This window comes from Pongo abelii, chromosome 19 (assembly GCF_028885655.2).
Source record: "Pongo abelii isolate AG06213 chromosome 19, NHGRI_mPonAbe1-v2.0_pri, whole genome shotgun sequence".
In the NCBI taxonomy this organism is placed as follows: domain Eukaryota; kingdom Metazoa; phylum Chordata; class Mammalia; order Primates; family Hominidae; genus Pongo; species Pongo abelii.
In genome coordinates this window covers 19,460,132-19,485,337 of record NC_072004.2, presented here as the reverse complement: position 1 = coordinate 19,485,337, position 25,206 = coordinate 19,460,132, and the positions used below count along the sequence as shown (strand labels likewise).

Below are 25,206 nucleotides of genomic sequence, written 5' to 3'. Positions count from 1 at the left end.
TCGTCCGTCCTACCCCATCCTGTGCCACGCTCACACCCAGCCTCATCTGGCCAGGCCCTAGAAGAACTTGCCCATGGCCATGAAGTCGAGCTGGTCAGAGCAGTTGAACACAATGGTCTGTATGGCCAAGGCCTTGCCCAGGTCTGTGGTGGTCTCAGTTTTGCCTGTGCCAGCTGGGCCAGCTGGGGCACCCCCAAACTTGAGGTGCAGAGCTCTGGTCAGTGTCAGATAGCACCTGCAGGAGAGAGAGGAGGTGAGCTCAGGCCACACATGGCCTGGACACTCCCCCTTTCCTTAGAATTTCCTGTGGACTGGGGCCTCTCGCCCCCATGCCCTTTTGGGGGGCCGGGGTGTGCCCAGCCCTGGCTCTGGAGTCAGGACTGGAGCCTGTGGACACCTGCCCAGCACGTTCCCTGTCCCATTTCACCGCCCTGCCCAGCTTTGCCCAGGGACCCCTGGGGATGGCCGACATGTGGCCACACTTCACTTTCCTCACTCAAAACACAGCTTGAAAATCCAGCTGGTGCTAGACACAGGCGGCAAGATGACATGACTGACAGAGCTAGGAGAGAACTATTAGAAAAGGGCTCACCCATGATGTCTCTCAGCTCAGTTCCTCTGGCACATTAAAGGAGAAATTGATGGATAAAAACAGGAAAGTGCATACCCATTAGATGCTCACTGAGTGCCACACATGTGCTGAGAGCTCCACACGTATCAGCTCATGAAATTCTCATTACCACCGTGAGGAGGCCTCAGAGGAAACTCAGGCACAGAGGGGTCAAGTCACCTGCCCGAAGTCATTCCGCCTGTGACTGGCAGAACTGAGGTCTGAGCCCAAAGCCCTTGGTCCTAACCCTGCACTGCTCTGATGGGCTAGATCACCCCAGAGTGGCCATGGTCCCTGGATTCCTGGGCCAGAGAACTGGAGGGAGGATCTCAGTGTGGGAAAGAGCAAGAGGGGAACCCTCACCTGTCGGTGAGGGGCGTGATCACCAACCTCCCACTGTTGCCCAGGTACTCGTAGCCATAGATGAACTCAGCATTCGCAGCACGGATATACAGGTCATTATTTGTCCAGTAGTACCTGGTGGTGCAGGGAGATGAGGGCCTGGCCATGGGGCCATGGGCCACTGGGCAGGGTATATAGTCAAGGAGAGAGGGTTCTTTTTGGGAATGAGGGCATCAAGGCACCCATACCCAGCTTGTCCCAGAACCTCGAGGACAGGGACCAACTTATTGCTAACTGACTTTCCTCTTTTCCCCTGCCCCTTCTTGGCAGCTGCTCTGGCCCTGGGGGCATCCCACATCCTCACCTCAGCTGTGAGATCCACTCGAAGTCATTCATGCTGACCGCGTTCTCCTGGATTAGCTTGCTCACCACGTCCTTGGCGTGGACCTCAATGACGATTAGCACTGACAGCACTGCCCGCTGCATGTAGGACAGCTTCCCCCGCACCAGGGCCACCAGATCACTGAGCTGCAGGAGTGGGGTGCACTGTCAAACATCAGGGTACCACGAGGAGGCTCACCCTCCCCTTTCACAGAGGGTGGGCTTCTGCCACGAACAGTCCCTCTATCATGGGGGGCTCTGATGGTCTGAGTTGGGAGGTGAGCAGGGACTGGGCAGATGAAGGAAGGAAGGAAGTAGAATGGAGGCACATGCCTGGCGTCTGCCTCCCTGCAGCATGTGGTGCTGTCTGAACCCTCAAGGCTGGGAAGGGGAGCCTGGCAAGGCGCCGGAGCACAGGGCAAGGGGTGCCTGCGGTACTGTGCAGGAGGGACCAGGCGCGTGGCTCCCTCACTGACCCTTGGGGAGGGGGCATCACCTCAGGCCCATCCTTCCTGCGGGTGGCTGGTTGTGAGACACTTCAAGGGTGTCTGACCTCCCCTTTAGACCCAACCCTGGGTGTCTTCCAGACTCAATATAGGAGAAAGCTCCCGGAGGGACTGGGCCCTCCTGTGCCATGTGGGGGGTGGAGGGGGACAGACAGGGGTCCTCTTGACTCCAACCTGCTGGCAGAGCTGGGGGAACAGCCGGCTTCTGAGGTCGCCGGCCTCCAGAGCCTCTGCCACCTCCATGGTCCAGTAGGTCTGGCACCCAGCGATAGTCACCTGGCCAGGCCAGTTCAGAACCCACTGGGTCATGGGCATCTGGGAAGACAGCATGGGCAGGCTGACCCGGACAGCCGCAGCCCCAATCCCATTCTTTCTTCTTCCTCTGAATGCTGTCTGTGCTCTGGCTTTCAGACTTGGCTCCAGTTGTTGATGCCACCAGTCCCTTCAGAGCAGGGAAGCCCTTATGCTCTGGGCTTCTTGGGGTGGCAGAGATATCTCTGAACTGACTCTGCAGGCTGGGCAGTCACCTAGAGCCCAGCTGCCGGTTATGGTCATGGAGCTGAGAGAAAGACTGCAAGACAGGGCCCAGCCTGGAGCCTGGCACCCAGTGAGTGCTGGGAACCAGAACAGCCGTCTCGATGATCATTAGGAGTGAGTCTCATTTTCTGGAGTGTGTGGAAAGGAAAGACTCCAGAGTCCCGCCTGAGCTCCCAGGGACCTCATGGCTGCAGCCTGAAGACAAGGCTGGCTGGAGCAGGAGGGGCACTGAGAGGGAGCAGAGGGGCGCAGGGTGGAAGGCTGCATGGGCTGCGGGCGGCTCACCGTGGGGTAGGCCCTGATGGCCTTCTCAATGATGTCGTGCACACTGGCCTTCATGCTGTGCTCCACCTCCTGCAGCCAGTCCTCCACATTGCTGGAGGGATAGATGGAGAAGGACAACTGCACCTCCTCCCCCTCGGCTGAGTACATGTGCGTGATCTCCAGGTCCTCCTGGAACAGCAGCTGCAAGCAGTGGAGGAGCAGGAGTGAGGTCACACCTGGTGTGCCCAGATGCCCTGCCCACCACAGCCCCAGCGCCGAGCCTGCCCAGTGCCCTCCACCTCAGGAAGAAAGCTCTGCCTTCCCATTCCCCTGAGAGTCTATCTTGGCTGGGCAGCCTGCTTTCTCCCCAGCAGTGGTCAGGCCCCAGCCCAGGCCCGGCATGAAGCAGGCTTTGGGGAAGGAGTCTGACTGCCTTGCATGTCCCCGGCCTCCTGCATAGATGAGGGAAGACAAGGCAGGTCACAGGCCTCTGGCCTCAGGTTTTGCAGTGTGCTGGGGGGACAGGGAGCCCCTGGTAAGTTAGAAATCCAGGGCCCCCAGCCCTGAGCTGGGGATTCTGCAGTTGACCTTCCTCTCACAGGCCCCAGTTGTGTCTCCAAAGACCAGGAATGTCATTTGACACATTTCCTGCTAAAAGGGCTCATCACAAAAGGAGAGACGTTCTCCCTGGGAAGACGCCCCATGTTCCTGGCCCTGAGCCCCGGGCTCAGCTGCCCACTCGGGCGATGTTCTCGAAGCACTTGCACAGGTGTGGCTGCACAGCTGTGGGGTCCTTTGTCTGCAACAAGATCTCTAGTAGTTCATCATCTGACAGGAAGTAGAATCTGCCAGGGGAACAGGGGTGAGGAAAACAGGTCGTGCAGGCTCCCTGGGCCCCAGCTGCCCCAGCCCTACTGACATCCCCGCACCCTAGCCTGAGCAGGGCCCTGGATACCTCAGCCTCACGGGCAGACAGTGGCGGAGTGGGCATGGGCCAGGTGGCACCCACCTGGGGAAGGCGCTCCGCTTGGTCTCCAGATACTCACTGAGGCCCTTCTGCACCAGGTCCAGAATCTTGTTGTAGTCCCGCAGTCTGTCCAGCATCCTCAGGTGGGAACACACATTGATCACCTGCAGGGCCCGGGCCATGCACAGAAATGGGCAGTGAGCATGGTCCAGGTAGCAAGGCAGGCTCATCCCAGAGCACCCACACCAGCCAAAGCCCCTCAGCGGGGCCTGGGAAGGAAGATGCAGAAAAATTCTCCCTGAGCCAGTGGCTGCATCCATCAGCCCCACAGAAAAAATTCTATGGTCAAACAAATTAGAGTTAAACAAAGCTAAAGAGTTTGCTTTGCTGCAGGACTTGTCAGGGCTTCTAAAATGCTAATATGGGCCGGGCGTGGTGGCTCACACCTGTAATCCCAGTGCTTTGGGAGGCTGAGGAGGGTGGACCACCTGAGGTCAGGAGTTTGAGACCAGCCTGACCAACATGGTGAAATCCCGGCTCTACTAAATACAAAAAAAATCAGCCAGGCTTGGTGGCACATGCCTGTAATCCCAGCTATTTGGGAGGCTGAGACAGGGGAATCCCGTCTCAGCCTCCAGGAGGTGAACCAGGGAGGTGAAGGTTGCAGTGAGCTGAGATTGCACCATGGCACTCCAGCCTGGGCAACAAGAGCAAAACTCCATTTCAAAAGAAAAAAAACAAAAAAACAAAAACAAAAAAACGCTAATATGGGCTGTGGATCTCCAAGAGAAAACCCGTCAGTGACTGTGCCTCTAAGGAGCAACTCTGAGGCTGGGGAGCCCACTCTGGAGGACATGGGTCAAGACCAAATCCTCAGGCTTGTCCGCCAGCCTTTTCTGTGTAGGGAGGGAAGAGACTAGGAGGCTACCAGCAATGTGACCAGGGCCCTTGGGGATCCCAGCTGCCCCTCCCACCCCCATTGAGCTTGCCTCCCGGTTCTCGTAGGCACTCTTCATGATCTTCTTCCGGATCTGCTCCATGCTCTGCTAGCGCTTGCTCTCCACAGGCAGCTGCCGGTTCATGTCCTCAGAGCTGAAGATGGGCTCCAGATAGAGCCAGGACCGCTGACAGTTCAGCCACTCCTCCAGAACCTCCTGGGGAGGGGAAGGGCAGGGAGGGGTGTGATATGGACTGTCAGGGTCCAAGCTGGGGTTTGTCCCAATGACTGAGACATTTCACCACACCAGCATGTTGGGCAGAGCACTGGACACCAAAGCCAATGTATACAGGGAGATTTCTAGATGGTGCTGTCATCTGTGATACTCCAGGGAACAAAGAGGATACAGGGATGCCTGCCCTCCAGAGAAGTCCCACATCCCCACAGGACGTCCAAGCCTCCAAAGGAGCTGGGGGAGCTGCTCTTCCAAAGGGAGGAACACACCCACGCCAGCAAAGCCTGCAGTGACAGGAAATACTCGGTGCCTGGGAGACCAACCAGCCTCCTTCCTGGAAGGACTTCTGAGTCCATGACCCCAGGATTCTCTGAGATTCAATGGGTCTTGAGTGTGAGAGTCCTAAAATACTCTCTGAAACATGAGTCCAAGGGTGAGACGTCTTCAAAATGAGCCATTTCCCCCTTCTGCCTCAAAATTCCCCATTCAAGATATATCTCGTCTTCTCCCATCAGCGCAAACTCACGCACTCATCCATTTCTTCCTCATGGGATGGGGGTCACAGTCAGCAGTGTCAGGACTGTGCCAGGCCCTGGTGGGCACTAGGGGAAACAGAGGGGAATGAGGCCTGGTCCCTTCCCTCGAGGGGCCCACAGCCCACTAAGAGGCCAGTTCTGCCCCTGAATCATGGGCCCGGCATGTGTAGTGGACTCTGTAAGAGGCACTGACAGTGGCCTCGGTGGGAACCCCTTGAAGGAGGGTGAGGGAGAATCGGCGAGGCTGCTTGTTGCTGGGCCTTGGAGAAGACGGAAGGTGGGTGTCGAACTCCAGGTCAAGTGGACAGTGTGAGCAGAGGGGGACCTGGGACAGTGCTGACCAGCTCAGGCATCTCTGGGTGGTCCAGGCACACAGATGAGCCCTCCCCACCTGCTTCTGGCCTTAGCCGGAGGTCTCTGAACAGCTCTCAGGGAGGCCCGGGGAAGGGGATATCACAGTCACATCTACAGGCTGGCCCCGGGACTGCCCTCCAGGGCTCTGTGGGCAGCTCTTGCCTCTGGCCTTAGAGCCCAAGACAAGTGCAGTCCCTGGTGGCCCAGTCCCCTCAACCAAGGTAGCTTCAAATAAGATGAGGACGGAAGCTCAGGACAGGGTGGGAAAGGGCGCTGAGGTGCTCTGGGGCCTTGTGACATCTGGCCCAGAAAGTGTCAGTACTGGAAGTCCTGGTCCAAGCTCAGGCAGCCCTGGGGAGGCCGGCTGGCAGTTCCCAGGCCCATCCTCAGCCACATTTTGGGACCCAAATGCTGCCCCTACGCACCCTTATCTGCCTCATCCGGTAGCTGAACCTCATGGATGGAGAGCCCATCCTAGTTGCCCCCCCTGAATGCAGTAGGGCGGGGCCTGCCAGAGAGCCAGGTGCGGTGTGAATGGCGGCAAGGCACTGCAACGCTTTGAACCCCACCCAGAGACCATCAGTGACACCTGTGGGCCAGGCTCTCTGAAGAGGGGGAGCGATGAGGGAAGGACTGGGGGTAGGGCCAACCTGGGTTAGCTTCAGTTTGTTCTCCCAGGAGTTGATGCGCTGCTCAAAGGGCTTCTTGTAGGGTGAAAATGACATGCTCTGGGTCATGACGATGTGGTCGTCCAGCAGCTGCGAGGCCTCATCCGGGCTCTTCAGGATGTAGGTGTCTGTCGCTTTGTAGGGCAGTACATTGAACAGGATGGTCGACCACTCCTTCTCCATCTCGTCCAGTGCCTGGGGTGGGGGACAAGCCAGGCTGAGTCCTGGGAGGGGCTGGTCCTGATGCTATCTGACCAGCCCTGCCCAGGGAAGCAGCAGACAGTACCTGGCCATGACTTCCACATGGCCGCTCTGGCAAATACTCTCGGCTTGTCTGGCAACAAGTCCCATGTGAGCCCCTCCTCTGAATTCAGGGCCAATTCACTCTTTTTTTCTTTTCTTTTTTTTTTTTTTTCTGAGGTGGAGTCTCGCTCTGTCACCCAGGCTGGAACACAGTGGCACAATCTTGGTTCACTGCAATCTCTGCCTCCCAGATTCAAGCAATTCTCCTGCCTGAGCCTCCCAAGTAGCTGGGATTACAGGCATGTGCCACCACACCCGGCTATTTTTTGTATTTTTAGTAGAGATGGGGTTTCACCTTGTTGGCCAGGCTGGTCTCGAACTCCTGACCTCAGGTGATCCACCCGCCTCGGCCTCCCAAAGTGCTGGGATTATAGGCGTGAGCCACTGTGTTCAGCCCAGTTCACTGTTATTACACATGTGCTGCATGTGGTTGTATGCACATGTTGGGAGGCAGCTAAGGTTAGGAGGAGGGTGGGCGTTGGTCTCACCTCCGGCATTTACTGTGTCACCCTGGCCAGTTGCTGAATCCTTCTGAGCCTTAATTGATTTATGTGTTTTCGTTTGTTTTTTTGTTTGTTTTCTTTTGTTTTGTTTTGAGACAGGGTCTCAGTCTGTCTCCCTGGCTGGAGTGCAGTGGCATAATCACCGCTTACTGCAGCCTCAGCCTCCCAAGAAGCTGGGACCACAAGCCTGTGCCACCATGCCTGGCTAATATCTTAATTTTTCATAGAGATGGGGGTCTCCCTATGTTGCCCAGGCTGGTCTCAAACTCCTGGGCTCAAGCGATCCTTCCTCCTCAGCCTCCCAAAGTACTGGGATTTACAGGCATGTGTCACTGCACCCGGCCTGACTCATCTGTTAAATTGAGGCTAATGCTATTAGCTCCTTCCTGGGGCTCTTGAGAGGAGTAACTGAAGAATAATAGCAACGGTGGACACTGTCAAGAATTTTATGTGCATTATTAACTCACTTAATAGAACGCATCTCAACCCCTGGGCCTCGTGACCCCAGGGATGGGGCTTATTACTGTCATCCTCCCAAGTGGCTGTGGTTGCCAGAGCAGGAGGCCAGGCTGGGGTGGCTGGGCCCGCTGGTGGCTGCCCATATGCTCGATGATGTACTCCTTGCCAGACACCTCGGCCACCTTGCTGATGCTCTCGATATGGTCCTGCAGGTTCATCTTGAGGCAGCGAGCAAAGGTCAGGTTGGCCTTGGGCCTGACGTTGATGTTGATCTGGTTGGACAGTGTCTCCCAGTGCCGGTTCCACATGCCAGCGTTGCGCAGCCCCTGGATCAGCAGGATGTATGGTTTGAACTCCTCAATGTGGGCCCGGATGTCCAAGACCACTTCCTGGTAGGCTGCCGGGTAGGACAGAAAGGCATGAGAGGCAGGTGGCAGAGGCAGGGAGGAGGGGATTGGCCAGCTTGGCTCCCTATCTGGCATGTCCTTGAACTGCTTCATGCACTTGTGCATGGTCTTGAAGGCTTCAACCACATTCTTCTCCAGCTGCTCAGCATCGATGGCGGAGAGGGGGTCATTCATCCAGCTCTCCGACCAGAGCAGCCAGTCAGAGGCTGTGGTTCAAAGGTCCAGGTAGGGTTGGAACTCCTTCACCATCCTGGAGCTTGTCATACTGCAGGGACAGGAGGGCAGGGCTGTGGCTGTCTTGGGATGCTCCCCAGTCTCTCTCCATGTTGCCCCTTCTTGGGCCAGGTCCTCTCCCTCTCCCTTGCTCCTGGCTGATGTGCCTGACCCTGCCCCCACACACCTGGGCCTGGCCTCCCTTCTTCCCTTCCCACCTGAGATCTGGGCTCTGAGCTGTTGCACCAGACCTGGGCTGACCCTCAGGTCCCCTGCCTGGTACCAGGGGCCTCCTCAACCTGAGGGCCAGGGTTGGGCTATCTCCACTCTGCAGCCTGCTGGGTCCTGCCCCCAAATGCCAGAGCCCTGCCTCCTGGCAGCTGCATCTACATGAGCTGCTTCCTCAAGCCCGGGGGAATGAGGGCAAGGTGCCTGCAGGAGGCCTACATTGGTGATAGGCAAGCTGAAGATGCGCTTGCGGTTGTTGTAGAGCATGGCCAGCTGCTGGCAGTCCTTCAGCTGCTTCTTGACATGCTGCACCTTGTTGGCGATCTCCTGTGCCCACAAAATCTCCACGTGGGTGGAGAACCAGCTACCACCAGCTGCAGGCCAAGGAGCAACGGGTGAGATGCCCCTGCAGCCCCACGTGTGTCCATGCCTTCCCATGCAAACCCAGGGAACCGGAGGTCCCAGGATGTCCACTCCTCCTAGTTCTAAGGAGGTTGTTCTCCTGGAGTCAGCAGGTTCCTCACAGCAAAGCCAGGGGAGACCCAGTGCCCTGATACTGTGCCCACTGCCCAGTAGGCCACCAAGGACACAACAGAAGAGCTGGGGACTTTACTACTCTGTATCTTTCTGGAGCTTGCTGCCTAGGCATCTCTTTGGCCTTTGGGTTCATTCTTCTAGCCATTTATTCATTCATCCATCTGCTTGCCCATCACATGTTGACTCAGCACCTCCTGAATGCAAGAAGTGAGGCCAGGCAGTGGGTGACCCGGGCTGGCCAATCGGTTTGACTGACCCATGCTTTTGCACAGTGGTAGAGGCCTCGGGCAGCCCTGAAACAGGACCGTGCAGCCCACAGGCTTCTGGAAAGACTAGTAGCAGGACCTGGACTCCAGGGAGAGGCAGCAGCAGTGCCCTGTGGTGCTATGAGGAGGGAAGTGTAGTGCAGGCATCCCAGACGAGACCCCGGACAATTAACAAATTGTTAATTTGTGTCAAGCACTGTACTAGGCATATTATATACATAATTTATTTACTCTATATAGCCACAGTATAAATTAGTTACCGTTAAAATCCACATTTTTCAGATAAGGAAAATGAGGCACAGAGAATTTAAGAAATATATGTAAGTTACACTAGTAGGATGTAGCAAAACCCACATTCAAACTCACATTTCTCCCCAAAGAGCTTAAACTAACTTTTATGTTATACTGATTTGGTACTTACCACTTTTGAATCTCAGTTTTCTCATCTAGGAAGTATACTACTTCATTTATTCATTAATTCATTCAGTCATTTCATTGTCTACCATGTGCTAGGTTACACGGAGGTGCAGGCACAAGGATTAACCAGGAACAAAACAGACTGTGTATGCTGTCAAGGGCATAACTTTCCAGTGAGAAGAGTCAGAGAGCCAGGAAATAAATGACTGTAACATGTCATGTGGTGACAAGAACTTTTATGAAAAATGAAGCAGGCTAAAGTAGAGAGAAAGTGTTGTATTGGAAGCACATTTTATATCATATGTGGAAAATTCTGGTAATGAGACATTTGAATAGCAAGAAGATTCTAGGCAAAAAGTAAGACAAATTTAAGTAGGAGGATGTTCTGGGAAGAATGTGTCCATCAGTGAGGCCAGAGCAAAGTGCACAACGGGAGGATGGTAGATGACAGTTTCAGAGCAATGCCAGGAACTAAATAATACAAGGCCTTGGAAGACATTGTGGTCAGTTACTGTCCAACCAGGAGACTGAAACTGCACAGTAATTTGAATAAGGAAAATTGAAAGTAAATAACTGTTAACTATTTCAGGGAATTATCTCTTAAAGCAGAGGTGTCCAATCTTTTGGCTTCCCTGGGCCACATTGGAAGAATTGTCTCGGGCCACACATAAAATAAATACACGAACACTAACGATGGCTAATAAGCTAAAAAAAAAAAAATCACAAAAAAATCATAGTTTTTTGTTTGTTTGTTTCTTTTGGTTATTTGTTGTTGTTGTTTTTGGTTTTTTGATTGGTGGTGGTGGTGGTGCTGTTTTTTGATACGGAGTCTCACCCTGTTGCCAGACTGGAGTGCAGTGGCAAGATCTCGAATCATTGCAACCTCCGCCTCCTGGGTTCAAGAGATTCTCCTGCCTCAGCCTCCTGAGTAGCTGGAACTACAGACACACACCTCCATGCTCAGCTAATTTTTGTATTTTTAGTAGAGATGAGATTTCACCATGTTGGTCAGGATGGTCTTGATCTCTTGACCTGATCTGCCCGGCTCGGCCTCCCAAAATTCTGGGATTACAGGTGTGAGCCACTGCACCCAGCCTGTTGTTTTCTTTTTTGAGACAGAGTCTTGCTCTGTCACCCAGGCTGGAGCGTAGTGGCATGATCTTGGCTCACTGCAACCTCTGCCTCCCAGGCTCAAGCGATTCTCATGCCTCAGCCTCCTGAGTAGGTGGGATTACAGGTGTGTGGCACCACACCTGGCTAATTTTTGTACTTTTAGTAGAGAGAGACGGGTTTTCACCATGTTTGCCAGGCTGGTCTTGAGCTTCTGACCTCAAGTGATCTGCCCACCTCAGCCTCCCAAAGTGCTGGGATTACAGGCCTGAGCCACTGGCACCTAGCCAAAAATCTCACAGTGTTTTAAGAAAGTTTACAAATTTGTGTTGGGCCTCATCCAAACCCGTCCTGGGCTGTGGGTTGGGCAAGCTTGTGAAAGGCAATGCAAACACACACACGAAATAGGGATAGCAAATTCAGGGAGTTGCCACTGCACTCTACAGGGCTTCAGGCAAGCACTGCAGGAAGAAACTCATCTGGAAGAATCTCCCACACACACCAGAGCTGAGTGCTAGACCTCCTTGGAGAGGGTGAGGATGTGGCCTGCTTGACAGCAGAGAATTTTGCTGAGTTTCTACACTGACAAAACACTGGGAAGCTGCTCCCCTAGGTGCTGCCTGTGACCTGCTCTGTCCCCAGAGAGGTGATGGCCACTGTTGGCTGCTGTCCCCCAAAAGAGCAAGCTAAGAGGAGCACTCAGAACTAGGAAGAAGAGTTCCATCCTTCTCCAGCGTCCCTCCAGCAGATGCTGCAGAGTTTCACACTGTGCCAAAGACAAAGCAAAGCCGGCAAGCAGGGTAAAGGGGGGAGGTTTGGAACTGATGGTAATCAGCTCAACAGTGCAAGAAAAATGAGTTTTCTTTTGAAAAGACGTCCAACATCAGAGATCATTAAAGAAATGCAAATCAAAATCACAATGAGATACCACCTCACACGACTCAGAATGGCTATTACTGAAAAGTCAAAAAATAACAGATGCTGGCAAGGTTGTGGAGAAAAAGGGAACACTTAGGCACTCTTGGTGGGAGTGTAAATTAATTCAGCCATTGTGGAAGACAGTGGCGATACCTCAAAGACCTAAGACAGAAATACCATTCAACAAAGCAATCCCATTACTGAGTATATACCCAAAGGAATATAAATCATTTTATTATAAAGACACATGCATGTGTATGTTCATTCCAGCACTAGTCACAATAACAAAGACCTGGGATCAACCCAAATGCCCATCAATGATAGACTGGATAAAGAAAATGTGGTATATATACACCATGGGGTACTATGCAGCCATAAAAAAGAATGAGATCATGTCCTTTGCAGGGACATGGATGGAGCTGGAGGTCATTATCCTTAGCAAGTTATAAGTGGGAGCTAAATGATGAGAACACAGGGACACACAGAGGGGAACAACAAATACTGGGGCCTTTTGAAGGGTGGAGGGTGGGAGGAGGGAGAAAAGCAGGACAAGAAACTAATGGGTACTAGGCTTAATACCTGGATGATGAAAGAATCTATACAACAAACCCCCATGACACAAGTGTACCTATGGAACAAGTGTGCATATGTACCCTGAACTTAAAAGTTAAATTAAAAAAAGAAAAAGAAAAGAAGAGTTTTGTCCACATTTAAAGGATTTGAGCCAAACGGTGACATTTTATTTTTTTTTTATTATTTATTTATTTATTTTTGAGATGGAGTCTCGCTCTGTCGCCCAGGCTGGAGTGCAGTGGCGCGATCTCGGCTCACTACAAGCTCCACCTCCCAAGTTCATGCCATTCTCCTGCCTCGGCCTCCCGAGTAGCTGGGACTACAGGCATCTGCCACCATGCCTGGCTAATTTTTTTGCATTTTTAGTAGAGACAGGGTTTCACGGTGCTAGCCAAGATGGTCTCGATCTCCCGACCTCGTGACCCACCCACCTCGGCCTCCCAAAGTGCTGGGATTACAGGTGTAAGCCATCGCGCCCGGCCAGGGTGACATTTTAAATGATATTTTTGAAAAATCAGCTACGTGGCTTCATGGAAAGACAAAAGGAACAGTAGAAGGAGTAAAAAGCATCCAGAAGGACAGGCTACTAATCGAGACCTGAGATGATAGTGGCTGGGTGGAGTGGCAGCAGTAGACCTGTAAGAGATGCTTGGATTCACAATATGTTTTAAAAGAATCACCAACACGATCTACTGATGAATTGGTTTGGAGTATGAGAGGAAGACAGTAGTACCAGAGAATTCCAGATTTCTTATGGAAGAATAGAAGTAACATTTACTAGATGGTAAAGACTGAATAAAAGTGAAAAACAGTGAGCTTCTCACTTCAAGAAAAACTGACAATATCTATATGTCAGTGATAAAATTTTAAATCTGAATTAAAAACAAGAATTTTGGAAAACTTTTATCAACTACTGTGAGCCAGACTGCTGTCCAAACACCTAAAGATCTTTCTGGTTAGGCTGGCAATGATTTAACAAAGCTGTTGTTTATTTGACATTGTATAATGAAATGTGCCAACGTTTAAAAGATCTGCTTAACTCCGTGAAACAATGTCTAATGGGTGATATTATAAAATTGGGCATGGGTAAAACTTAATTAAAAGTATAAGATGGAACAACAGATTTTAGAGTAAATTTAATCTTTTTTAAATCTTAAGAGTTTTAGGAGTTTTCATATTTAAGGTTCCAGATTCCACATTACAGCTAACTTTTAAGAAACTACCCCTTTAAAATTTTCAGTGTAGTATCAAAGAAGATTGTCCCCCATTACCTGAAAAGGTTATTAAAATACTTCTCCCTTTCCAACTATTTTTCTCTGTGAGACCAGATTTTCTTCATACACTTGTTTAAACTCAATAACATATCTTAACAGATTAAATGTGGAGTTAAATACGATAATCCAGCTACAATCTATTAAATCAGACATTAAAGAGGTTAATAAAACTAAGATAATATCACTCTTCACATTTCTATTTTGTTTAATTTTTCATGCAAATTTATTACTTATGTTAACACATAATGAGTTTGTCATCATTGCTTTGAATCAGCTAACATACTTCTTTCAATTTATCAGATTCAATTTTAATATGGTAAATACCTACACATATAATGCAGATAAATAAAATTACTCTGTGGTCCCCAATAATTTTTATGATTATAAGGAGTTCCTGAAGCCAAAAAGTTTGAAAACTTGTCTTTATTCTTTTGTACTGTAATTTTCATTCTGTTTTCAAGACTACATACTTGCTGTCCAGAAAGACTCAAGTTGAAAAAAGACTGAAAACTAACCATAAATTTAATACACAGACCATTACTAAATTAACAAAAAAGGTGTATTTATCTCTCTTTTAAAATTTATGTCATGTTTGACTAGAAGAACCTTACTCACATTATCAATCAGATTTTTTTCCCTTAACCTCTGAATCTGGAGATATCATGCATAGTTGTACCTTTACCAACTCTTTCACATTTTATTTATATCATCAAGGGCTACCAAGGATCACATTTATCCAAAAATGTAAAGAAAGAAGTGATAGAACTATGGGTTTAAGTTCTTAAAGGAAATGTCTAGTTGTTTCAATGTAAATAAGAATTTTCTTTTTTCTGCTAGGAGCTATAGTGTTCCACCTTGTGCTACTCATGTTATTTGGCTTTCATGAATTTCTGTCCTTCCCTGTTTTCAGAGCACATGCATTTCCTAACATCTTCATATTTCTACCGCATCCATCTGCTAAGCTTTCCCTAACTTGTGAAATAACATAATGCCTTGGAAATGACAGCAAAAAACATGGACTCCTCTAAGTCAGCAAGATCAATCTTCATTCTTAATTTCTTTAAGTTTTAGACTGTAATCATGTGCATAAAATATGAATATACTGCTTAAATGCAATAATCATCTATAAATTTCATACCCAAATCAAAATAATCATGAAATAAACACCTATAAATTCAATACTCAGATCAAGTTTCCTCAACAGTCTAGAATTTCCCATCTGTCATTTCCCCAATCACAATTTACCCTCAATAGTAGTCGCTGTGAAATCTACCACTTTCTCAGGTGCTTTTTGTCTTGCCTGCTTTTTGTTGCCTTTTCTCGGCACTTCTTGCCTTTTTTTGATGAATGTAGATTTTCTCAAACATTCATTTTATTTCCTTTGGTTTGGAATTTATACACTTTTACTCTCCTGTGAGTAATTTACTAGAAATTACAATTTTTTTTTTTTTTTTTTTTTGAGACAGAGTCTCGCTCTGTCACCCAGGCTGGAGTGCAGTGGCATGATCTGGGCTCACTGCAAGCTCCATCTCCTGGGTTCAAGCGATTCTCCTGCCTCAGCCTCCCAAGAAGCTGGAACTACAGGCACCTGCCACCACGCCCGGCTAATTTTTTTGTATTTTTAGTAGAGACGGGGTTTCACCATGTATTAGCCAGGATGGTTTCGATCTGCTGACCTCTTAATCTGCCCACCTCGGCCTCCCAAAGTGTTGGGATTACAGGCATGAGCCACCGCACCCAGCCAGAAATTACAATATATTTTTTGACTCATCAAAATTTAATAGTTATTAATTCTTTTTACTATTGTTCTGGAAAATGCAAGGAAGGACCTTAATTTTATTATCCCTTCTCTTTTTTTTTTTTTTTTTTGAGACAGAGTCTCACTGTGTCACCCAGGCTGGAGTGCAAGTGGCTTGATCTCAGCTCACTGCAACCTCTGCCTCCTGGGTTCAAGCGATTCTCCTGCCTCAGCCACCCAAGTAACTGGGACTACAGGCGCCCGCGCCACCACGCCCAGCTAATTTTTGTATTTTTAGTAGAGACGGCTTTCACTATGTTGGCCAGGCTGGTGTTGAATTCCTGACCTCATGGTCCACCTGCCTTGGCCTCCCAAAGTGCTGGGATTACAGGCCTGAGTCACCGCGCCCAGCCCTGTTATCCCTTCTCACATGTACTTGTACTTGTGTGTGAATTGGGTCTGTGCTATGTATTTAATATCCCCAAGGCATTGCTGTTTTAGTCCATTTGTGTATGTATTGTCAAGATATCTGCCACTTTTGCTGCTCTCCATTCATCCCTGAATCCTTGAAAATATTTATTTATCATCATTTTGCTTTTTCTTCTTTCTCAATAAACATGCTTTAGAATTTCACTTAGGGTCTATTTGCTGACAAAAAAAAAATTTCTGTCAGTTTTTACTCATCTGAACATGTTTTAATGTTATCTTTATTTTTAAAAGATACTTTGGTTGTGTAGGGAATTTTTTGACTAGCGGTTAGTGTCTTACATCACAGTGAAGCTCTACTAATTTCTACTTGTGTCTTGGTTTTCTGCAGCTTCATTACCAGGAGTTTGTCTTTCTGAAATTGTAGGTTATTACATTGCATTAAGTTTAGAAAATTCTTAGCAACTGGATCTTTAAATATTTTTCTGTCCCATTCTTATTTTCCTCTCTTTTCTTCAGTGTATATTAGATTTTATTATTAAATATCCTCAGTGACTCTTAAGCTCTTGTATCCATATATCTTTATGAATGTATGTATAAACATGCATATTTTTTCTGGTTAGTTTCTTATGATATCAATTATAATTCACTGCTTCTTTACTTAGCTGTGTCTCATTTGCTGTTAAACTCATATATTGAGTGACCTTTTTCTTCCTCACATTTTTTAGTCTTAGAATTTTTGTGTGTTATTTACCCTAATCTGTCACTTTTATAGTTTCCACTTTCTTGTTGAAGTTTCCAAGCTTGACCTCATGTCTTTGAATATAGTAATTCTAGTTGCTTTGACACATTTTTTTCTTTTTCCTTGGCATCTGTTTATTCCTTCTCACAGTGTGTTTTTTTCTTCATTGACCCTCATATCTTTGAGCAAATGTACAAAATATAGTGGGTGAACAACTGGTTTTGTCTGTCTTTAGAGGCCTAACTAATGTTTTCTTTCTCAAATGATTGCTATTTGCTCATGCCAGAAGTATAAGGACAATCAAATTCTGAATTCCTTTCATAAAAATTTGGAGTTGGAACCTTTTGGGGGCACTCAGGTGGACAGCAGCCAGCCTGCTGTGGTGACTGGGTGAATTCTGGTGCCTTCTCACTGCTTTAATGCACCAACAGCCTTTAATATCCATGACCAAACTGGGGGCCTCTACAAGACTAACAGAGGTTTAACACAACCTGGGTAGATATCCCATCTGAAGTAACAAATGGCTCCAGGCCAAAGCAGCTCTTATTTCTCTAGATGCTGTTTCTCTCCAAATCCTAGCCTGACAATTCTTAGCTGTGCATTAACTCAGTTAATGTTAAAAAAAATTAAATTATTGCCTCCAATTTATTTTTATTTATTTATTTTATTTTTGCGTGTGTGTGATGGAGTCTTGCTCTGTCACCCAGGCTGGAGTGCGGTGGCACAATCTCGGCTGACTGCAACCTCCGCCTCCGAGAATCAAAGGATTCTCCTGCCTCAGCTTCCCAAGTAGCTGTGACTACAGACGCATGCCACTACTAATTTTTGTATTTTTAGTAGACACGGGGTTTTGCCATGTTAGCCAGGCTGGTCTCGACCTCCTGACCTCAGGTGATCCATCCGCCTCGGCCTCCCAAAGGGCTGGGATTATAGATGTGAGCCACAGTGCCTGGACCTGATTTGTTTTAAAACGTTATTTTACATACAAAACCTAATTTACATTATTCTAAGATACCTGGTCTGTCTTTATCAGAAGCATAAGTCTGATATTTATTCATCATAAAAAATGGTATTTGAAATTTTCTCTCACTTGTGTTGTTTTGTTGTTGACCTCACAAAGTTATCTTATAAAAATGTTCTTGATTATGTCTGATAATATTGTTTACCTTGACAAATAATTTTTTGTTTCTTTGTGCCATTCTTGAAACTTTTATATTGTAATTGGTTAGATGAAAGGAATTAAAAAATGTTTTAAACTGGTGTTAGAAAGCAGTGCTTACTAAGGACCTATGTGTTAAAAGAGAAATGGCAATATTTGTCAAAATGTCTATGCAAGCACCTAATTTGAATGTATGCTATACTACAAATAAAATGCTTATATTTATAAATGTCTTTTTTGTCGCAGCATAGAATTATGTTTAAAAAGACAAAATTATGATTTTTTCTTACGTTTTAAAATTTTTAATTATTATTTTTTTCTTTTAGAGACAGAGTTTTGCTCTGTCGCCCAGGTAGGAGCACAGTGGCACGATATGGGCTCACTGCAACCTCTGTCTCCTGGGTTCAAGCCACTCTCCTGCCTCAGCCTCCGGGGTAGCTGGGACTACAGGCACACGCTGCCACACCCCACTGATTTTTTGTTATTTTAATAGAGACGGGGTTTCACCGTGTTGCCCAGACTGCTCTCGAACCCCTGAGCTCAGGCAATCTGCCTGCCTCAGCCTCCCAAAGTGCTAGGATTACAGGCGTCAGCCACTGCGCCCTGCTATTCTTCATTATTTTTTAAGGCTAGTTAGGTGAAGCAGTGGGAGTGGAGAAGGAACAAAGAAATCTGTAAGCAGTGTGATCAATCAGTTGTAAACACCAGCCTCCAAATTATCTGTTATTAATTGTTGGTACTGAGAGTTCACAGTGAAACAGAACAATCAGAAAACATGGGCAAATAAAATTATTAAAAATTCATCTCTATGATGTGCCATGTTCTGAATAGGCAGTTTCTGAGTCTCCAGGCCATCTGTACAAGAAAGAGAGTTGTTATTTGGTCAAGGACACATGCATTTTTCAGTCTAGAAGAATGTCATCATTTTCTTGAAGTAATTGCAGTGTTCCTACTCTGTATTAAACAGCAAATACCTCTGAGTCCTAAGTCAGCAGCATAGTTATTGCTTGATTTTTTCCAAGTGAATCAAATGAAAAATAAAATGTTAATGTCACAGTCCCAAAATACTGCTGGCATACGGAATAGTTGAGATGATAGAACATGATTTTACAACTCCAAACTGAAAATATCTATCCAAGCAGTTGTATCCCTGAAAAACTATTATATTGTCTGGCAAAAGACTCTCTCGTGATAGGAAGTTTTTCTAGATTTTTTCTAGAAATAAAGACAGGGATTAAATTTTATGTGGCCCCAAGAAAAGGAATCAGAATTGAGTACTATCAATGATGGCTTATGGGCTTGAGAATTAAGAAAAAAAAGACCCCTCCCCACAAGTACTGACAGTTACATAACCACGGGTGCCATGGAACTAATTTGACATATTGAAACAATTTTCTATAATCATTCAGTATTTGTCTATGACAAATCAAAATATAACTATCAAATTCATATTTATCTAAGTTACAAGTCAAATCTTATTTTAAAAACATCCAAACTCTTTGAAGATTTAGCTTAACAATGACAAAGCAATTGATTAGGAAGTAGTATTGTTAAACATCCAATTGACTATTTGACCAAAGAATACTGTATGGATATATATTTAATTTCTATTGAAACAAATGAACATAGTTGTTTATACCATATATAGTTTTATTTGATTTTTTAAAGAATTCAGCCAAAACCATCAATCCTGAAGTATCAAACTCCAGTGACTTCAGCAATTCTACTTTTGAATTCAGTGATTTGGTAACAAATGTAAGTAAAATATTAATAATTTCATGGTAACCCCCTCCATTTTTTTCAGAATCACAATACATTTTATCTTTGCTGATTATTAAGGAATGTTCTCAGTATCATCTAATATTTATGTTCTTTGCAAATGCAAGCACTCAACACATATTTTAAATAACATTATCTTATTTTTAAAAATCATGTATCTTTTCATGCATCTGTAACCATCTGATCAATGATCGGAAAACGGGAAAGTAAGTATCACTCGGATGCTCTCAGAGAGTCACATTTAATTGGCTGGGCCCAAGGCCTTTGAATTTCTATCTAGAATCTTCTGAGATTAATGTACAAGTAATCACTCTGGATAAAAGCAGCTTAAAATACTGGACATAGCTTCAGTATCAGAATACTTTCAACTATAGAGTGACGTGCACAATTGCTTTGTTTTTCTTGAATATTTTCTGTCTTCCACTTGGTTAAGAATTTAGCAGACAGTGCTTTTCTGGAGAAAAAAAAAACAATGTTGGAAACCAAGTTTTATTTAACAAAATTAAGTGATTTAAGCACAGATAGATTTTCATCTTAATTCTACAGTACATGTTTCACAACAAATTTCCTTGTATTAATAGTAGGCCATTTCACACACAGAGCAAGTTCGAGCACCGCAGAACACAGAAATACCTGTGCTAAATAACCTTGTCCTATTTTCATGAAAATGAACAGTGTTCAATAACCCTCAAAATATTTTATTTCATGCTGATTCAGATTTTTTCTAACCATTTTTTTCTGTGACATTGCTTCCACAATAACATAGAATGTTTTTAAAAAGGCAAATGTAGTTTGTTTTCATTTATCTTTTTCAGATACTGTCTTTCTTAAGAAAGCATGGTGACTTGCAGGTATTACCATGTGTGTTCTTTTTTTTTTGGCAAAAGGATATAATTAGTTTTAAAAAGCCAATCCAAACACTGTCCTATGTATATATAGGGTGGCCATGCTGTTAAATTTGCACATAGAGACTGTCAGTGACTAAGAATGACTCAAATTGCAACTTCCTGTTTTAATGTTGCAAAGGTTGCCTATGCCTGATGCTGTGTTAAATACCCAAAGCTTGCCCGGAGGGAACTAACAATGGACCTTTTCACTGGGTGGTGGTGCACAGTTGTGCTTCCAGAATCTTTAACCACTTTACTTCATATTAAAATAACAAGACAAAAACAAAACACAAACCACCTGATCTCCAAGAGCTTGTTTAAAACCAAAACCACCATGTGAAACTTAGTAAGTAAAGATTACAGAATTAGTATAGCCTGCATTAGATATGGATGACATATCTGCAGTAAGTCATTGTAAGTCTAGTAAATATCCAGATGATAACATCTATTTAAGAACAGCATTGATAATTATATATGAGGAGGTCATGTTAAGTGTTCCACAACAAATTAAAGAGATGAAGTCCATCAAGTTATCTGTGCTACTCTATGTAAGAGACGGGAAAAGCTTGGGTAATATTCAGTGCGGATACTGACTTGTGTTCGTGACTCATAGGCGGTGCTCAGACACATTTAACCCACTGTCTGACAGAATGAATGAACGTGTGCTGTTAAGTGAACCCCTTTTGGGCATGAGGTTATTTTCTATATGAGTACATTAAATCATCTTGTTTTCCAAGTGTAAATGAAGCCTTCAATTTGATTGAATAAAATACAAGATGTGCACCACCGTGCCCGGCTAATTTTTTTGTTTATTTTTGTACAGGCAGGGTTTCACCATGTTGCCCAGGCTGGTCTGGGACTCGTGAGTTCAAGCCATCCACCTGCCTTGGCCTCCTAAAGTGCTAGGATTACAAGTGTGAGCTACTGCACTTGTCCTAAAATACAGATTTTGCCGAATTTCTACACTTGATGTTCTGGTACAGACATTTGCTTGGAAATACAATATAGTTAGCGGAAGCCTTTTCATGGGGAAATAAGATATCAGTAAGTATATTCCAGGATTTTAAAGTAGAATACAAAAGAAGAAAATATTTTTTAAAAAACTATAGCATAATACAAAATGTATTTACATCATTACATTTAACTGCCTATTTTACAAGCAATAAGTTACCATTCACCAATTAATAATTTATGTCAAGTTCACCTGTAAGTATTAATACACTCATAAACTTTTATGAAGTTCTATAATGCCAAATAAAAAAGCAACATCTAGGTTTAACATTTATTTTATATAGGCATAACGCAACGCCAGCATTACAGGATTGCATTTACAAATTCTCTTGACTCTAAGCATGAAGTTATGTTAAAAGACTAAGGCAATTTAACTGTTTTTGGGTTTTTTATATTAAGGAAACCTAAATTTGTATGAGTGAATTAAATTGAATTAATTACATTTTCTTACAGGCATATCAGTTTACCCTATCTTTGTTAAAATAACATACACTGCCCTACAAAATGAATGCCGTATTCACAATTATGTTTCTGCCACAATTTTAAAGATTTGGGGAAACAAATGCAATCTGAATTCAGAGACTCCATGTTCAAAGCCAAAGGTACACACCTCTATTTTTTCCCCAATGAGCCACTTGGAAAAGTTTTTGAATTACATATTAAAGTGCACTTCAAGGAAATGTGATGTTTTCGTTTATAGCTGGTGAACAGCATGCAATTTAACAGCACTGTCACTAACAATCAGAGACTGCTCTGCATCTAAGTACTAAAAATGACCCACACTGCAATCACAAGATATTTGGAAGTGGGAATTTATTGAAGAAGGTTAGGCCGGGACTCTAAAGCAGCACTTGATTCTTTTGCTTCAAGACGACGACGTTTAAACGTTAGTATCACTATTGTTTCTTTTTCCCTCAACTCTTCTCCCACACTGCCTTCTTGTCCCCAACCTTCTCCCACCGTCTTTCCCAGCTTCCCTTCTCCCTCCCTCCGCTCCTTCTTCTCCCAGCACTGTCTTCTCAGCCCGTCTTTCTGCCTTTTTCTTCCCCTCTCCCGACCTCGTTCCCTGCCTCATCCTCTTCTCTCCCACCGATCTTTTTCCCCTCTCCGTCTCTTTGCCCAACGTCGTCTTTGCCCCTTTCCGCTCCCTTCTCCTTCCCCTCAACTCCTCCTCTTCCCCTCTGCCTCTCCCCTTTCCCACCGTCTTCTTCCCCACCTTCTGCCCTTTCCCTCCCCTTTCCATCCCGACCCTCCTCCTTTCCCACCCCTCCCTTCCCCAAAGTCTTCCCACCTTTCTCTCCCCTCTCCCTCTTCCTCACCGTCTTCTCCCCTCTTCTCTTCTCCCCTCCTTCTTCCCCACCGCGCTCTTCCCGCATCCTCTTCTGCCCTCTCCCCACAGTCTTCTTCCCGCATCTTCTTCTCCCCGGTACATTTTTCCCTTCCCCACCGTTTTCTTCCTCTCAGTCTCTCCGCCTCCTCGCAGCACCGGTTCCTGTGGCGTCGGCTTTTCCTCCCATCTCCCTCTCGCCCTCCCCAAGGCCTCCCCCACCCTCCTCTCCACCCGCTCGCTTCCCTTCTCCACCTTCCCGCCTATTCCCGCAGCAGCGTTTTCCCGCCGCTCCCTCTTCTCCCCTCCCGCTCCCGCTCCTCACGGTCTTCGCCCGGCCTATTACCCCCAACCGTTTTCTTCCTCATCCCACACCGTTTTCTTCCCATTTCTTCCCACTTTCTCGCAGCAGTGTCTGTCTGCCGCAGTCTCTTCCCATCCTCTTCTCCTCTCCGCATCGTCTTCTTTCCCAGCCTCTTATTCTCCACCATCTTCTTCCCCTCCCCACCATTCTCTTCCCGTTTCCATCTCCCCACCTTCTCGCAGCAGCGACTTCCTGCCGCGCTTTTCTTTCCCCGCAATCTCTTCTCCCCTCTTCCTCTCCCCACCGTCTTCGCCCCCGATCGTCTTCTTGCCCACTCCCTTCTCCGCGCTCTCCCACTGCCTTTCCCCTAGAAGCTCTCCACGCATGCGCGCCTGTGTCCCTGCCCCCGGTGTGTTTATGCGCCCAGGCAGCACCCTCAGCTGGGCCCCTAAGCTCCGCCCCAGCAGCCAACTGGAGACCCAAGAGATTGCTGCCAGTGCCATCACGACTGCTGCCGCCCCCGCGCCCCGTCCCCCGCCTCGCTGTCCCGCCGCCCCGCCGCTGCTTCAGAACTGAAAAGGGTTGGCTGCGGAAGGAAGACAGTGGGGCCCAGAAGACTGCAGGGAGAGGGGGAGGAGGGTATGGAGAAGGTGGGAAAGAACCTTGTAAAGTCGGAGAGGGAGAAAGGAGGGTGGGAAAGAAGAAGGTGAGGACACAGCAGGGCGCGGTGGCTCACGCCTGTAATCCCAGCTACTCCAGAGGCTGAGACAGGAGAACCGCTTGAACCAGGGAGGCGGAGGTTGCAGTGAGCTGAGAACTCACCACTGCACTCCATCCTGGATGACAGAGGGAGACTCATCTCGGAAAAGAAAAAAACAGTGGGGAGAGGGCGAGGGGAAGAAGTGGGGAAAAAGACCACCGAGAAAAGGAGAAGAGGTGGGGAGAGCTCTACTGTTTCTCTGAGCATTCCTCAGTTAAAGCTAAAATGTTCTCATAAGTTCCGTATTTTCAACTTTTGCTCTTTCAGTTGGTGTATTCTTTTCTTCCTCCAGTTCCTTAATTTTATTCAACACCAAGTTATAACTCCAACCACCTTTCTCTTTTTATTTTCCAATGTTTTTCTTTCTTCTGAGAACATTCTTAACGCTGGTAACACTTTACAATGTTGCAAAGCTCTGAATCCTATTTCCTGTCATCTCTTCATGCTTTCCCATTGAGGTATCAGGAGATTTTCATCCTATTACTTTGTTTACACTAGGAACATTTCAGCTTGGCTAGACCTGTTTTCTACTTAATTTTTTTCAACTTCAAACTTGACAAACCAAATGTGCTCCTTTACCAGTTGTTTCTGTCTCAGGAATTGGTTTCTTGTTGCACTGCGATACACATGAAGCCAAATACCTTTCTCAGCTCATTATCCCCAGAATGTTTTTGTACATTATTGACAAAGAATAGACACCTAATAAATATTTCTAAATTTTTATTGTTCTTCCTTGCCACAAAACAGCAATCACCTTTTTTTTTTTAGCATGATGTACATGCCCTTCTATCATCTTGCCCTGAACTGTTTATCAGATCTTAGTTCTTCCCACTCCCCCATTTGTTTCCCACGCTGTGGCCGTTCAGAACTACTTAGAGCTCTGTCAACTCTCCATGCTATTTCATAATAATAAACACTAATGAAAAGAAAAGGGGCTTTATAGCAGAGGCAGAACTCATTATTTTCTTAAAAAATACATGCTTATCTCCCATGTTGAATAGTGTCCCACAGAAAGTCATGTCCAGCTGGAACCCAGGAATGTTAAGCTACTTGGAAACAGGGTCTCTGCAGATACACTTGGTAAAGACAAGGTCACAATGCATTAGGGTGGGCCGTAAAGCCAATGGCTGTGTCCTTACAGGAAGGTCGTGGGAACATACAGAGACCTACAGGGAAGACGGCCACGGGACAAGGGAGGCAGAGTCTGGAGTTACGGTGCCTACAGTCACGGAACGTCAAGGACAGCTGGAAACCACCAGAAGCTAAGAAGGAGATTTTACCTGAAAGCCTCCCAAAGAAATCAATCATACTCACACCTCGTTTTTGAATTTCTGGCCTCACGAAAGGTGAAAAAATAAATTTCTATCGTCTTAAACCCCGCGGTTTGTGGTCATTTGTTCTGTTCCTAGCCTTAGGAAACTAACACAGCATGCTAAGGGAAAAGAAGAAAATTCTGCATAAAATGTCATTTTACTTTTTAAAACAACTACTATTGACAGTAAATGAGTATTCTTCCAAGATTCATATG

General features: G+C 46.4%; 3 protein-coding genes across 8 annotated transcripts; 1 reads left to right on the top strand and 2 right to left on the bottom strand.

The window, feature by feature from the left end:
• Window positions 1-42: 42 nt before the first annotated feature.
• Window positions 43-4,647, bottom strand: LOC129054721 (dynein axonemal heavy chain 1-like). The gene is given in 9 exon segments (XM_054546155.1): window positions 43-235; window positions 974-1,087; window positions 1,317-1,480; window positions 2,014-2,154; window positions 2,662-2,933; window positions 3,240-3,288; window positions 3,380-3,485; window positions 3,650-3,876; window positions 4,597-4,647. Coding segments are annotated over 9 exon segments (1,317 nt in total).
• On the bottom strand, window positions 4,596-23,307 carry LOC129054730 (dynein axonemal heavy chain 1-like). Of its 6 annotated transcripts, none has more exons than XR_008519366.2 (3): window positions 23,151-23,276; window positions 6,320-8,274; window positions 4,596-4,761 (listed from the first exon to the last, which is right to left on the bottom strand). XR_008519366.2 is itself a non-coding variant. In XM_054546171.1 (3 exons), the coding sequence occupies exons 2-3, from the start codon at window positions 8,177-8,179 to the stop codon at window positions 7,626-7,628; spliced, it is 447 nt and encodes a 148-aa protein (XP_054402146.1). In that variant the 5' UTR covers window positions 8,180-8,274; window positions 23,151-23,282; the 3' UTR covers window positions 6,222-7,625. The 6 variants fall into 6 exon arrangements, 3 of the variants coding, with proteins under 3 accessions (XP_054402146.1, XP_054402144.1, XP_063574489.1); XR_008519367.1 differs by lacking the exon at window positions 4,596-4,761 and having other exon boundaries at window positions 6,222-6,532; window positions 6,624-8,274; XM_054546171.1 differs by lacking the exon at window positions 4,596-4,761 and having other exon boundaries at window positions 6,222-7,999; window positions 8,107-8,274; window positions 23,151-23,282.
• Window positions 19,577-25,053, top strand: LOC129054735 (uncharacterized). The gene is made up of 3 exons (XM_063719044.1): window positions 19,577-19,595; window positions 22,570-23,624; window positions 24,820-25,053. Exons 1-3 carry the CDS (start codon window positions 19,577-19,579, stop codon window positions 25,003-25,005), a joined length of 1,260 nt encoding a protein of 419 aa, XP_063575114.1. The 3' UTR covers window positions 25,006-25,053.
• Window positions 25,054-25,206: the final 153 nt, after the last annotated feature.

What these genes read in the sequence shown, in the direction of transcription:
- LOC129054730 (XM_054546169.1), bottom strand. Translation starts at nt 8,183, where the DNA reads ATGAATGACCCCCTCTCCGCCATCGATGCTGAGCAGCTGGAGAAGAAT.
- LOC129054735 (XM_063719044.1), top strand. An exon ending in GGAGGGTGGGAAAGAAGAAG is followed by an intron (nt 23,625 to 24,819) that starts GTGAGGACACAG and finishes GTGTCCTTACAG; the next exon opens with GAAGGTCGTGGGAACATACA.